At 40.6% G+C, this 14795-nt stretch overlaps 1 protein-coding gene across 1 annotated transcript in view; it reads left to right on the top strand.

Moving 5' to 3' along the window:
* The window catches only part of LOC136248556 (adhesion G protein-coupled receptor L4-like), a 215115-nt gene that overhangs the window by 55251 nt on the left and 145069 nt on the right, over positions 1 to 14795 (top strand). Inside the window, exon 5 of the mRNA XM_066040325.1 lies at positions 9193 to 9437. Coding sequence (XP_065896397.1) covers positions 9193 to 9437 — 245 coding nt within the window. The remainder of the gene's footprint in view (positions 1 to 9192; positions 9438 to 14795) is intronic.

The following is a 14795-nucleotide window of genomic DNA, read 5'->3' as shown; positions in this document are numbered from 1 at the left end:
ACTCCCTTGTTCTTTATTATACAACCAAGTACTAAGGATAATACGAAATGCGGTTAAAATTATGTCATAAATAATTATAAATAGTGTTCTCAAAACTACAAGGTCTAGAGACATGATCTAGCCAGGGATAGATTTGCCTGTGAATGAAGGCACAAACGTATAATCATTGCGCCTGTTCGTGTGGATGACTTGACCTTACGTGTAATTCTATATAATGCCCAGTACCACACCCTTGCATAATTACAGAATGCGCGAAGGAGAAGATTAGCAAATGCCCATGGAGTGACAAGCGAATTACTGTTCATTTGTGTTTGAAAGTGGGCGACAGCGACTCTTTCGATTGGAAGACAAGTGGTTGCTACTCCTGCTTAATGAACAACATGATTGGAAGTTGCTACTAATCACTGGAGGCACTCCTGGCACTAAAAGGCTTCAGGTGGAGAGCTATGCATCATCACACAAACTTACCAGTTGGAAACTGCACCTTCTTCGCACTATGGCCTGCCAGGTGAGGCTTTCTCCCATCCCATACACGAGTGAAGGTAGCCTAGTTACGCGGGACTAAAGAAAGAAGACTATCAAAGTGGTTTAACCAACACAAACTAGACTGATCACTGATATGGGCCCTGAGAATCTGCCAAACTGCATCCCATATACTGAACGCTGATGGAGAGAACAAACAACATACACAAAATGTGTCCTTAGGCTGTTAATTGCTATGTGCATGGTTGTACTTGCTATTAGCTGCTATATATATTATATGTAGCAACAGTCTGCCGCCATCAGCAATGCTCCACATACTTCTGCACACTGACGTGTCCATGAAATTCTGGTATTGCATTTCAGCCACATTTGTTCTCCAATTTTATTTTTGGTCTTGCAGTGTATCCACGGACGGCATTATGTGATAATTTTAGTACAAATGACCCAGCTCATGTTAAATATATACATAACTCAGATATCAGTTGTAGTTGACAGACAGATGAAATACTCTGCTTTATCCCAATCTTACTGTGGTCTGCTAATACATCCGTTATGTATATGTGCCAGTCAATTCCTCTAGAATTGTATTACTGTGCATCTTTTCTACCTGCACATACTGTGTTCGCCATGCACTGTTTGTACATGCACCATTAGTAGGTTGTCCCGTTGGTCATGTACTTGGTTGTATTTACCTCGGGCCTAGTAATTATCTAATCAAAAACATCCAAGCTGTAAAAAAAGGTGCGACCCCCAAAAAGGCCATGGTGAAAAGAGATGTGAAATCCAAGATGGCGGCCAAGAAATGGCTGTGATGGTAGGTTAATGGTAAAAATTTAATAACGACAATTCAGGTGAATTTGGTGCTAATACCAAGCGGCACAAAATTCACCTGAATTGTCATTATTAAAATTTTTACCATTAACCTACCATCACAGCCATTTCTTGGCCACCACCTTGGATTTCACATCTTTTTTCACTATGGCCTTTTTGGGGGCCGCACCTTTTTTTACAGCTTGGCTGTTTTTGATTAGATATCACTTCTTTTTGCATTTGTATACTGCAAAGCCAGCCAATGGCTGGCTTTGGGGCTTTTTTAACCCATGTGTTTTTTTCTTTACCACAGGAAGAAGAAAAGAACTTAAAGAAAATTTTTAATACTTAAATTATTTTTGATTTTATTAGTAATTATACAAATTATATACATATATTAATTACATGCCCATTATTCCCCACAGGATATTATTTTGCAGCTGATCTCTCTACTGGGTGACTTGAAATGTAGCTGAACTATCTACAAGGTTACCTCTTCTAGCTGATCTCTCTACAGGGTGATTTGTTTCTAGCTGAACTCTGTACAGGTGATTTGTTAGCAGCTAAACTCTCTACATGGTGGTTTCTTTGTAGCTGAATTCTCTACACGATGGTTTCTTTGTAGCTGAACTCTCTACAAGGTGACTTCTTCTAGCTGAACTCTCTACAGAGTGATTTGTTTGCAGCTTAACTCTCAGAGTCTACATGATGGTTTTCTTTGTAGCTGAACTCTCTACAAGGTGACTTCTTCTAGCTGAACTCTCTACAGGGTGATCTTTTTGTAGCTGAACTCTCTACAGGGTGATTTATTTGTAGCTGAACTCTCTACATGATGGTTTCTTTGTAGCTGAACTCTCTACAAGGTGACCTCTTCTAGCTGATCTCTCTACAGGGTGATTTGTTTCTAGCTGAACTCTCTACAGGTTATTTGTTTGCAGCTAAACTCTCTACATGGTGGTTTCGTTGTAGCTGAACTCTCTACAAGGCGGTTTCTTTGTAGCTGAACTCTCTACAAGGTGACTTCTTCTAGCTGATCTCTCTACAGGGTGATTTGTTTCTAGCTGAACTCTCTACAGGTGATTTGTTGGCAGCTAAACTCTCCACATGGTAGTTTCTTTGTAGCTGAACTCTCTACATGATGGTTTCTTTGTAGCTGAACTCTCTACAAGGTAACTTCTTCTAGCTGATCTCTCTACAGGATGATTTGTTTGCAGCTGAACTCTTTACATGATGGTTTCTTTGTAGCTGAACTCTCTACAAGGTGACTTCTTCTAGCTGAACTCTCTACAGGTGATTTGTTGGCAGCTAAACTCTCCACATGGTAGTTTCTTTGTAGCTGAACTCTCTACATGATGGTTTCTTTGTAGCTGAACTCTCTACAAGGTAACTTCTTCCAGCTGATCTCTCTACAGGGTGATTTGATTGTATAGCTGAACTATCTACAAGATAACTTCTTCTAGCTGAACTCTCTACTGGTTATTTGTTGCAGTTAAACTCTCTACATAGTAGTTTCTTTGTAGCTGAACTCTTTACAAGGTGACTTCTTCTAGCCGAACTCTCTACGGCGTAATTTCTTTGTAGCTGAACTCTCTACACGATGGTTTCTTTGTAGCTGAACTCTCTACAAGGTGACTTCTTCTAGCTGATCCCTCTACAGGGTAATTTCTTTTGTAGCTGGACTCTCTACAGGGTGACTTCTTCTAGCTGAACTCTCTACAGGGTGATTTCTTTGTAGCTGATCTCTCTACAGGTTGATTTGTTTCTAGCTGAACTCTCTACAGGTTATTTGTTTGCAGCTAAACTCTCTACATGGTGGTTTCTTTGTAGCTGAACTCTCTACAAGGTAACTTCTTCTAGCTGAACCCTCTACAGGGCGATTTGTTGTCGTTGAATTCTCTACAGGGTGATTTGTTTGAGGCTAAACTCTCTACATGGTGGTTTCTTTGTAGCTGAACTCTCTACAAGGTGACTTCTTCTTGCTGAACTCTCTACAGAGTGATTTGTTTGCAGTTGAACTTTCTACATGATGGTTTCTTTGTAACTGAACACTCTACAAGGTGACTTCTTCTAGCTGATCTTTTTACAGGATGGATTGTTTGTAGCTGAACTATCTACAAGGTAACTTCTTCTAGCTGATCTCTCTACAGGGTGATTTGTTTGTATGGCTGAACTATCTACAAGGTAACTTCTTCTAGCTGATTTCTCTACAGGGTGATTTGTTTGTATAGCTGAACTATCTACAAGGTGACCTCTTCTTGTTTCTAGTTGAACTCTCTACAGGTGACTTGTTTGCAGCTAAACTCTCTACATGGTGATTTCTTTGTAGCTGAACTCTCTACAAAGTAACTTCTTCTAGCTGAACCCTCTACAGGACGATTTGTTGTCGTTGAATTCTCTACAGGGTGATTTGTTTGAGGCTGAACTCTCTACATGGCGGTTTCTTTGTAGCTGAACTCTCTACAAGGTGACTTCTTCTTGCTGAACTCTCTACAGAGTGATTTGTTTGCAGTTGAACTTTCTACATGATGGTTTCTTTGTAACTGAACACTCTACAAGGTGACTTCTTCTAGCTGATCTTTTTACAGGGTGAAATGTTTGTAGCTGAACTATCTACAAGGTAACTTCTTCTAGCTGATCTCTCTACAGGGTGATTTGTTTGTATAGCTGAACTATCTACAAGGAAACTTCTTCTAGCTGATCTCTCTACAGGGTGATTTGTTTGTATAGCCGAACTATCTACAAGGTAATCTTTTCTAGCTGATCTCTTTACAGGGTGATTTGTTTCTAGCTGAACTCTCTACAGGTGACTTGTTTGCAGCTAAACTCTCTACATGGTGGTTTCTTTGTAGCTGAACACTCTACATGATGGTTTCTTTGTAGCTGAACTCTCTACAAGGTCACTTCTGGTAGCTGATCCCTCTACAGGGCGATTTGTTTGTAGTTGAATTCTCTACACGGTGATTTGTTTGAGGCTGAACTCTCTAAATGGCGGTTTCTTTGTAGCTGAACTCTCTACAAGGTGAATTTTTCTAGCTGAACTCTACAAAGTGATTTGTTTGCAGCTGAGCTCTCTACATGATGGTTTCTTTGTAGTTGAACTCTCTACAAGGTGACCTCTTCTAGCTGATCTCTCTACAGGGTGATTTGTTTCTAGCTGAACTCTCTACAGGTTATTTGTTTGCAGGTAAACTCTCTACATGGTAGTTTCGTTGTAGCTGAACTCTCTACATGATGGTTTCTTTGTAGCTGAACTCTCTACAAGGTAACTTCTTCTAGCTGAACTCTCTACAGGGTGATCTTTTTGTAGCTGAACTCTCTACAGGGTGATCTGTTTGCAGCTGAACTCTCTACATGGTGGTTTCTTTGTAGCTGAACTCTCTACAAGGTGACCTCTTCTAGCTGATCTCTCTACAGGGTGATTTGCTTCTAGCTGCATGAACTCTCTACAGGCGATATGTTTGCAGCTGAACTGTCTACATGGTGGTTTCTTTGTACCTGAATTCTCTACAAGGTGACTTGTTTCTAGCTGATCCCTCTACAAGGTGACTTCCTCGAGCTGATCTCTTTACAGGTTGATTTGTTTGTACCTGAACTCTCTACAGGGTGATTTGTTTGCAGCTGAACTCTCTACAGGGTGATTTGTTTGTAGCTGAACTCTCTACAGGATGGTTTCTTTGTTACTGAACTCTCTACAAGGCAACTTTTTTCTAGCTGATCTCTCTACAAGGTGACTTCCTCTAGCTGATCTCTCTATAGGGTGACTTGTATCTAGCTGAACTATCTACAGGATGATCTGTTCATAGCTGAACTGTCTACACCTGGTTAATTTGTTTGTAGCTGAAATCTCTTGTTTCAAACTGATCTCACTGTAGCATAACTTATTTGTGACCAGATTTGCGAAAAGGTACCTTTTCCACACATTTTACATACCAGCAAACAAAATGATATACCACATCACTCCTTATGCTGATTAACTTGCTGTTACTATCAAAATGTAGCCAGATACTGTAGCAACACTCATGGAAAATTCTAGGCAATTATATGCCATGATCAAAAATTTATGAAGAATCAAAGTTCAAAAAATGGGTCAAATTTTGTGTGTGAAAAAGGTACCTTTTCGCAAATCCGGTCACATTTGTAGCTGAACTCTCTACAGGATGGCTTCTTTGTAGCTAAACTCTCTACAGAGTGATTTTTTTTGTAGCTGAACTGTACATAGGGTGATTTGTTTGTACCTGAACTTTCTACAGGGTGATTTGTTTATAGCTGAACGCTCTGCAGGGTGATTTGTTTGTAGTTGATCTCTCTACAGGGTTTCTTTGCAGCTGAGTTCTCTACAGGGTGATTTCTTCTACGTAGCTGAGCTCTCTCTTGTTTCTAGCTGATCTCTCTACAGAGTAACTGGTTTGTATAGCTGAACTCTTTACAGATTAGTATTTTGGTTGCTGAACTCTCTACACGGTGACTTGTTTGTAGCAAAATTCTTTACAAAGTAACTTGTTTGTAGCTGAATTCTCTACAGAGTGACTTACTTGTAGCTGAACACTGTATAAACTATAAAGTGACTTGTCTGTAGCTGAACTCTCTTCGGGGTTACTTGTTTGCAGGTGATCTCTATAGGGTAACTTGTTTGTATAGATGAACTCTTTACAGGGTAGTTTCTTTGTAGCTGAACTCTCTCCACAGTGACTTGTTTGTAGCTGAATTCTCTAGAGAGTGTAGACGAACTCTCTACAGGGTGCATGACTTGTTTATAGCTGAACTCTCTTCAGTGTGACTTGCAATGTTCTGAATCACTACAGCAATATACTTGTAGCTGAACTCTCTATAGGGTGACTTGCTTCTTGCTGAACTGTCTATAAGATTAACTGTTTGCAGCTGAACTCCCTACACAATAACTTGCAATGTAATAGAATTCTACAATGGAGTAAATAAATTAGCGGAATGTTCTATTAGGGTGACTGTTCTATTAGAGTATCTCGATCTCGCATTTGCTACATGGAGTTGGCTTTCGAATCATACCTCATTGGTTTGTAATCCGATTCTTCTGTACTACTGCAAGGAATTTCTATGAAGAGTATTCCAGCTATACACCGATTTTCAGCTCATTGCTCTAAGCAGTTTGCCTAGTAGGCGTAAAAACTTATACTTTTTTTATTCATAAAAATCGATCGTTCCGATACACAAGCATAATGACAAGCATAATCCTAGTAACTACAGACCAATCAGTCTCACTTCTGTTGTAATCAAAGTTTTTGAGCGTATTTTGCACCGACACTTAGTTTCTGCTTTGGAGCGTCACCAACTGCTTAGTCCTTCTCAATCTGGCTTCAGAAATAAAAGATCTACTGTAACTCTTCTGACTGAGGCTGTTGATGATTGGGCTCAATGTTTAGAACAACGAAGCACTGTACATTGTCTACTGCTTGACTTTGCGAAGGCTTTTGATTCTGTACCACATGAACGCCTTCTGCTTAAGTTAAGCTCTCTAGGAATTCATGGTAAAGTACTGTCATGGCTTAGATTTTTTCTAACTAAAAGAAAACAAAGAGTGGTAATCAATGGTACTTTTTCAGATTGGGCCATTGTTACTTCTGGGGTTCCACAGGGAACTGTCTTGGGTCCACTTTTGTTTTTGATTTACGTAAATGATTTGGCTTCTGTTGTAAAACACTCCACTGTTAAAATGTTTGCTGATGATGTTTTACTTTATGCTCCAGCTAACACTCTCAAGGAATGTTCTTCCCTACAAAATGACCTCACTGCCATTTCTTCTTGGGCTAGTCGCTGGCAATTAAAGTTAAATCCCACCAAATGTGAAGCTTTGATGATTACTAACAAACGCAAACCAATTCCATTTACATACCCCATACCATCAACCTATTTCATGGAGTAATCTTGTGAAGTATCTTGGTGTGCAGGTAGATTCCAAGTTAAACTGGTCTAAACATTGCTAGTATGTTGTCAGTAAGGGCACCAAGTCTTTGAACTATTTACATAGATCAATGTTTGGTTGCAGTCGTGCAGCTAAGTGTGCCGCATACAAAGCTATCATCCGGCCAACGCTAGAGTATGCTGCAGTCGTATGGAATCCCCATAATTTGGGAGATATCCAACTACTAGAGTCCCTACAAAAGCGGGCAGCTCGATGGATCTGTGGGAGTCGCTGGAGTCCATCTACCAGCTCTTGGACCATTTCTTCGAATGATTGTTGCTCCCAACTTCACCTTCCTTCTCTCCAGTCAAGACAAAGTTTCCTTTCGGTCAGTTTCCTCAATGACATATATCACCAGCAAACATCTATTACATTTAATAGTCACTGTTCATTTAATTCCATAGCATCTACCAGAAGTCACCATCTTTCACTAGTCCCTCCACAGTCCACCATTAATTCTAGGAGATATTCTTTTTTTGTCAACACAACTTTCTTCTGGAACACTGTGCCATTACATATCCTTGAAGACAGTAATCGAAAGTCTTTCCGGCATCACCTTTATAATTACTTATGTGTCAAGTAACTTCTTAATCACTGTTTTGTGTTTTGTTGTGTACTGTTTAGTTTGTAGTGTACTGTAGGTATATGTATATGTATGTTTGTTTTTTGTAGGCGGACACCTTGTACAGGCTTTGCCTTTTGTGTATGCTTTTGGTAAATTGATAATAATAATAATGATCGTGTAATTGTGACACAGGTTGGGTTTTGTGTCATATCTTCATGGTCTTTATCTCGATTCCTTTCAAACCACCAAAAGGCACTCCTACGATGGTTACTCCATCTACATAGCAATTTTCAACTCATTCCATGAAGCGATTTACCCTGTAGGCGTGACAACAAATCGATCTTGTTTTACGCGAATAATCGGTAATAAATCCTGAATCATTCATCGGATTTGCACTAAATTTGATACTAGGATTCGCCTTTGGACTCCCTTTCTGTGCACCAAATTTCAAGGCGATCGGAGTACGCGTTTTCGTTTTATAGCAATTTTTGCAAGTGTGCAAAAACACGAAGAAGAAGAAAAAAATGAAGAAAAATAATTGAAACTTTGGCAGCTCGTATCTCGGAAATGGCTGGAGCGATTTCCTTCAAATTTGGAATGTAGACTCCCCTAGCTGGCGGGCAACTCTGTAGCATATTGGGTTCCAATCGGATAAGGTATCACCGAGATACAAAGGTGTGAAAATGACGTTTTCTTTCTTCCTGTCAATATACTCACGGTGTGGCGCGCCGGCTTCTTGGGCCGCACAACACACCATCGTGTGTCTTGATACAACCAAGTGCTAAGAATAATACGAAATGCGGTTAAAATTATGTCATTAATAATGAATGAATAAATAAATAAATAAATAAATAAATAATGTTTGAGCAAACTACGAGGCCTAGAGACATGAACCTGAAATGTGCTACATTACGTTCTTACAGCCCTCCAAATTTGAAGAAAATCAACTAAAGCATGTGTGAGTTATAGCAATTTTTCTAAGTGGTAAGAAAAGAAGATATAGAAAAATACGAAGAAACTAAGACAAACTTTGAAGGTACATATCTCAGTAATGGCCTGGCAGATTCAGCTCAAATTTGAAATAGTAGTTGTCCCACCCCGAGAAAGTTTCCACAGTAAAAATGGTTAGTTTCCGTCTAGCCATTACCTAGCTACAGATGCATGAAAGTAGCATTTCTTGGTTCCTGTAAAATACACACTTGTCTGTCGCGCACCTGCACTGGCTGTACTTGCCCACATGACACACTATCATGTGTCTTGATTACTGAACCAACTCAGTGTTTTTGTCCTATATGTCTCTTATGATAATTATTTCCACTATACTTTCTGTGGTAATGTAAGCTTATACACTACATGTTAAGTTCATTGTTATTAAGTAATCTTTTATATTTGTCTACAGCATGTGATTCAGAATATAGTGGCGGAGTAGTGTGGCCTAGAAGGCAATCTAATCAATTGGTCAGGATTAGGTGTTCAGCATTGTATTCAAGTTTCAGATCAGGAGTTTACATTACTCGCATGTGTTATTCCAATGGAGAATGGGGTGATGTGGATATGTCAGCTTGTACTATGAGATCAGATGCCAATCCAGTTATACTGGTTGAGACAAGGAGTGAAGTAGATGCTACAATGTTAATCAATCAGGTACTTAAGTGCTGTAATAACACAGTGTAGCATGGACACGAGCAATATTATAAAGCTTACAATTGCAAAAAAAAAGCAAGAATATGTTGTCCTAGTTCTAAAACTAGGTTCCCAGATAATTATATATCTAGGGAATTCAGCAACTTTATAAAATATTTAGAACCATATAACACACACCATACAATTTTAGTTAATTTGTTTTTATTTTCATGAACCACAATAGTGGGTTTATAATAGATGTAAGCTGGGTCCACAAACAACCAACAAAGAAGTCTTTCACTGGGCAACTGCCCCAAAACATGTCATACCTTCATTTATATGTGCTGATGTGTGCATGTACAAAGATTGTGTTAATTACCACAAAGGCTTTTTACAGTTGTATGTCAATCAACAGTTCTTGCTATACAAAATAATGCTACAAAAATAGATTATATAAATAAAAACTACACAATACAACTATTCAATCACCGTTACAATACTCCCCTCTTTCAAGAAGACGTCCCGTCTAGTTAGTGCCTATCAAAATCACTAAATCTGCTTGGAGGGTGATGGGTTCTTGTTGGGTAACGTCGCACTGAATCTGCAGTAGAAAGAGGTGGTAATTGGAGTTCTGCATCATCATCATAGTCATCTAAAAGTTCCACTATTAAATCTTGTGAACTGTGACAAGTACTTTGGTAAATTGTTGGTTCCACTGGCATTGGTCTTGAATGTTGTAGAGACTGTATTACTTCTCTTGAACAAGGTTTTAATCTATCAAAGTGTATAACCTTACATTGTCGGTTGCCATAGAGATGCTGGATCTGGTAAGTTACATCAGAAACTTTCTTAATGACTTTGTAAGGTCCAGTCCAAGGGTGGTGAAGCTTGTGTGACGTTCCCTTTGGGGGAGACAAGTGTAGCCAAACAAAGTCTCCAATTTTGTAGGGTTCCCCATGCACTTTTGCATCATAAAATTCTTTCTGCCGTTGGTGCTCCTTACTGCCATGCTCCCTGACTAGCACTACTTAATCTGAGTTGCAGAAGTCTAGCATGTTCTCCTTGTGATTCTTCCCTAGTCCCATACAGAACATCAATAGCAATCTTGCCTGCCTCCCAAACATCAGGTAAAAGGGAGCATATAGCCAGTAGAAGATTGAATGCTACTATTATAGGCCATGCAGACCTTACGGGTGTAATGTTCCCAGTCAAAAGGATGATCTTTGGCACATGTGGCCAACATATTAGTAGGGTTTGGTTAAATAATTCAACTAGGCCATCACATTAAGGATGGTAACTAGTTTTATATCCTTAAGTAGCTAAAGTCTTTGAGCAGTCTGTAGGACACAGCACTTGTGCTTTAAGGCATTATTAAAATAAATAAGCTAGTGTCCATTTGGTTCTACATGGTCTACTTAGAGATAATGAGTTACTCTCTAGAATTCCTATGGATATAATTACATGAAAATAACAATGAGAAAACATCCTGACCACCTGGTAGACTCCTGTAAGCGTTCGAGCATAAATCGGATCGCTGCAGGTTTGAGACTACCTTGGTCCAGTCATGGATTCTTTTTCTCCTTTCTCTAACTTTTCAAACACACCTTAAGTAGCTAAAGTCTTTGAGCAGGCTGTAGGTCCAGGTGTCCTGCACTTGTGCTGTAAAGCATTATTAAAATAATAAATTTAAAAAAAATTGATGTTCAATAACTTGCAAACTTCTGTAATTAGCTGGCCTTCAAATTGTCTACCATGATCAGAGTGAAGTTGTTCAGGAGTTGAAAATCTCAGGAAAATTTCAACAACTAACTTCCTAGCCACTGTAGTAGCTTCTTGGTTTGGCAGGGGAAAAGCTTCCATATATCTTGTAAAGTAATCTGCTACCACTAATATGTATCTGTTCCTAGTATCACTCTCTGGTAGAGGTCCAACTAAGTCTGTGGCCACTATCTGCATGGGGTAGCTAGCAGTAATTGTTCCCATGGGGGCACGTCTTGCAGGAGCAGATGTTTATCTAGTGGTGCAACTGACACAGGCTTGGCACCAATTTTGCACATCAGCATAATGGCCTGGCCAGTAAAAACATTCCTTCAATTGCCCTAAAGTTGTCTCATGACCAAGATGGACACCTCCTATTCCCTGGTGAAGCTCTTCAACTATCTGTTGGCGAAGTTGTTTTGGTACAACGAGCCGTAACCAGTCTTGGCTATGATTCGGCTGTGCATAATGATGCCACAGTAGACCATTCTGAATCCTTAACTGATCCCACTGCTGGCTCAAACGTCGGTACTCCAGTCCTTGGCTCTTAGCATGGCCATCTGTAGTCTTCTGTCCAGTTTCTTTGTCATGTAGTATCTTTCCCACAACAGGATCATCTGCCTGTAATTGATGTATGTCTTCCAGTGAATAGCCACCAATGGTGTTGTCTGGCCTAATGGTTGCAACCAGCACATCCTCACTTCTACCACACTGCTGACATGGTATTCGAGAAAGGGCACCTGCATTGTTGTGTTTCCAACCTGGTCGGTGGATAATAGTGAACTGAAATTCTTGTAGTTTTTCGAGCCACCTTGCTAGCTGATCCTCTGGGGATCTAAAGTTTTGAAGCCATGTCAAGGCACCATTGTCAGTATGGATAGTAAATGGAACTACAGTAAGGTAATAACAGAAATGGCCAAGAAAAGTGACTACAGCTAAGAGTTATTTGCATGTGACACAATAGTTCCTTTCTGGCTTAGTGAGCAGATGGCTTGCATAAGCAATAACATGTTCAGTGCCACTAGGGTCACATTGAGATAAAACTGCTCGAATGCCTGTCTCACTGGAATCTGTGTCAATTATGAAGGGCTTGGTCTAATCTGGCATTGCTAAGATAGGAGCTGTCATTAGGCAATCGTTTAGTAGGATAAAGGCCTGCTCACATTCATCTGTCCATGTAAAAGGCTTCTTTCGTTCAGTGGTTTGGTGTAAGGGCTTTGCTACTGTTGCAAAATTCTTAATGAAGTGCCTGTAATAGTTCACCAAGCCAAGAAACTGCTGTACTTCTTGCACAGATTTTGGAATTGGCCACTCTTTGATTTTTGATGTCTTGGAAGGGTCAGGTGATACCCCTTTAGATGAAACAATATGGCCAAGAAAATTAACCTTACGTTGAAGAAAATGACATTTATTGGTTGCATCTTGAACCTAGCTGACTTCAAACAATCCAAAACTTGTTGTAGACGATGTAAATGTTCGTCAAAAGATCTCCTAATTATTATGACATCATCAATGTAAACCAGGCAACTAGACCATTGGAGTCCTGCCAAAACACAGTCCATTAGATGTTGAAAAGTGGCCAGCGCATTGCAAAGTCCTAAAGGCATAACATTGAACTCAAATAATCCCTCTTGTGTGCAAAAAGCAGTCTTTTCATGATCTTCTGGTGCCATCTCTACTTGCCAGTAGCCACTTTTCAAGTCAATAGTCAAGAACCAATTAGCACCTGAAAGGGTATCAAGGGTGTCATCTACCCTTGGCAGGGGGTAGGCATCTTTGTGTGTTACAGAGTTCACCTTCCAATAGTCTACATAAAGTCAAGTAGTCCCATCCTTTTTGCTAACTAAGACAATTGGAGAGGCCCAAGGACTTCTGGAGGGGAAATCATTCCTTTAGTTATCTTTTCCTGCAGTAGTGTCTGTACAGTTTCTCGACGTGGGAGTGGGACCCTTCTGGCTTGTTGTCGGATAGGTGTCGCATCCTTTGTGTCAATGTGATGCTGTAACACTCCAGTTCGTCCAGGATCATTTGGACCTTGTGCTATAACATCAGAGTATTGCAAGAAACTGTTCCTTTTGAGTCTCAGTTACATCACCTGGTAAAGGGTTCTGCAAATTGATAGTTAACTCCTCCATAGCCAGTTCTTCATTTCTGGGTAGCTCTTTCTCACAAGCACTACAAGTGGCTTCTTCTCTAATCAATTTAACATTTGCAATCTTTGTATTCTTGTGAAGTGTCACTGGTAATGGGTCCAGATTAACTACTCGTATTGGCAAAGTCTGTTCTTTTGGGATTGAGATGTTTCTAGCCACACAAATTGGTAGCTCCTTAAACTGGAACCCTTCCAGAAGCCAGGTGCCTGGTTCTTTGGAGTGTATAGTGTGACAAAACGAGGTACAGATCAACAGTGCGCATGCATCATGTGCCATCTAATTAGAACATACGCTTACAATCATTATGGGTATGCGTGATACATAATCAGTGTGGTGTGTGCATGTGCAAGTTCTCAGTCTATTCCACATCTCCCCTTCTCAAGTATATCGGCGGGGATGCCTAACAGCTGTGCCAGTCATGGAGCGAGTCCTGATTGGAGACCTTGGTGCTTCAAGATGAGGTTCAGCCGCAGGGAGGGCTTCTGGAGAGACAGTGTGCGAAACTGGCGAGTCAAATCTGAAATGTTCTTTGCTGTTGTCTTGACAGATCTCAAGCCTGGGTGCTAGATGATGCCGGTTTCTCCGTTTTCTCCCAGTAGCCGTTTCGACAACATATGATCTAGGCGCATTAGCCTTTGCAATTACTTTTCCTGGTTCTTGGTGCTTCCCTGTCGTCACCCACACTGGAGTACTTGGGGGCAGTTCCGGCAATGGCCTGGTACGATGCCTTCGATTGAACTGAACTTGCTGTTTGGACTTGTGGGCACTATCAGCTTGTCGAAAAGCTGCCAGGTAAGGCCAATCTGGTGATAGCTGATCATCCGTTTGTGGTAGGCTTGTGGCAATCTTACGACCAAATAGTAACTCTGCCGGGCTGATTGAGCACCATGGAAGTGGTGTGGCACGATAGCTAAGTAAGGCTAGATGTGGATCAAAATTGTCGGTCAAAAGAGCTTTGACCGTCTTCACAGTCCGTTCAGCTAGCCCATTGCTTTGGGGGTATCGAGGGCTGCTGGTAACTTGCTGAAAATGATACTGGGAGGAAAAGTCCTTGAAAGCTGTTGAGCTGAACTGGGGACCATTGTCAGAAAACAGTACTGATGGAACTCCGTGCCTCGCAAAGATAGTTTTGAGTACTTTGACTACACTAGCTGAGGTAGTTGACTGCAGTTGACATACCTCCGGATACCTGGAGAAGTAGTCTACGACAATGAGGCAGTGACTGCTGTTGAGCTCAAAGATATCTGCAGCTACTCTGTCCCATGGACGACTTGGCAGTGTTGAAGAAATGAGGGGCTCCTTAGGCGGCACATATCTCTTCTGACAATGGGAGCAGTGCTTCACATAGGTTTCCACTGCGTGACTGACACCTGGCCACCAAACCGAAGTCACTACGCGGGCATGGCACCTTTGGATGCCTTGGTGGCCTTGATGGATTTTGGCTAAAGTCTCATTGCGTAGCGTAGAT

The sequence above is a fragment of the Dysidea avara genome, chromosome 3, assembly GCF_963678975.1.
Source record: "Dysidea avara chromosome 3, odDysAvar1.4, whole genome shotgun sequence".
Taxonomy (NCBI): domain Eukaryota; kingdom Metazoa; phylum Porifera; class Demospongiae; order Dictyoceratida; family Dysideidae; genus Dysidea; species Dysidea avara.
Note: the sequence above shows the minus strand (reverse complement) of the source record. Positions and strands in the feature narration are given on the sequence as shown.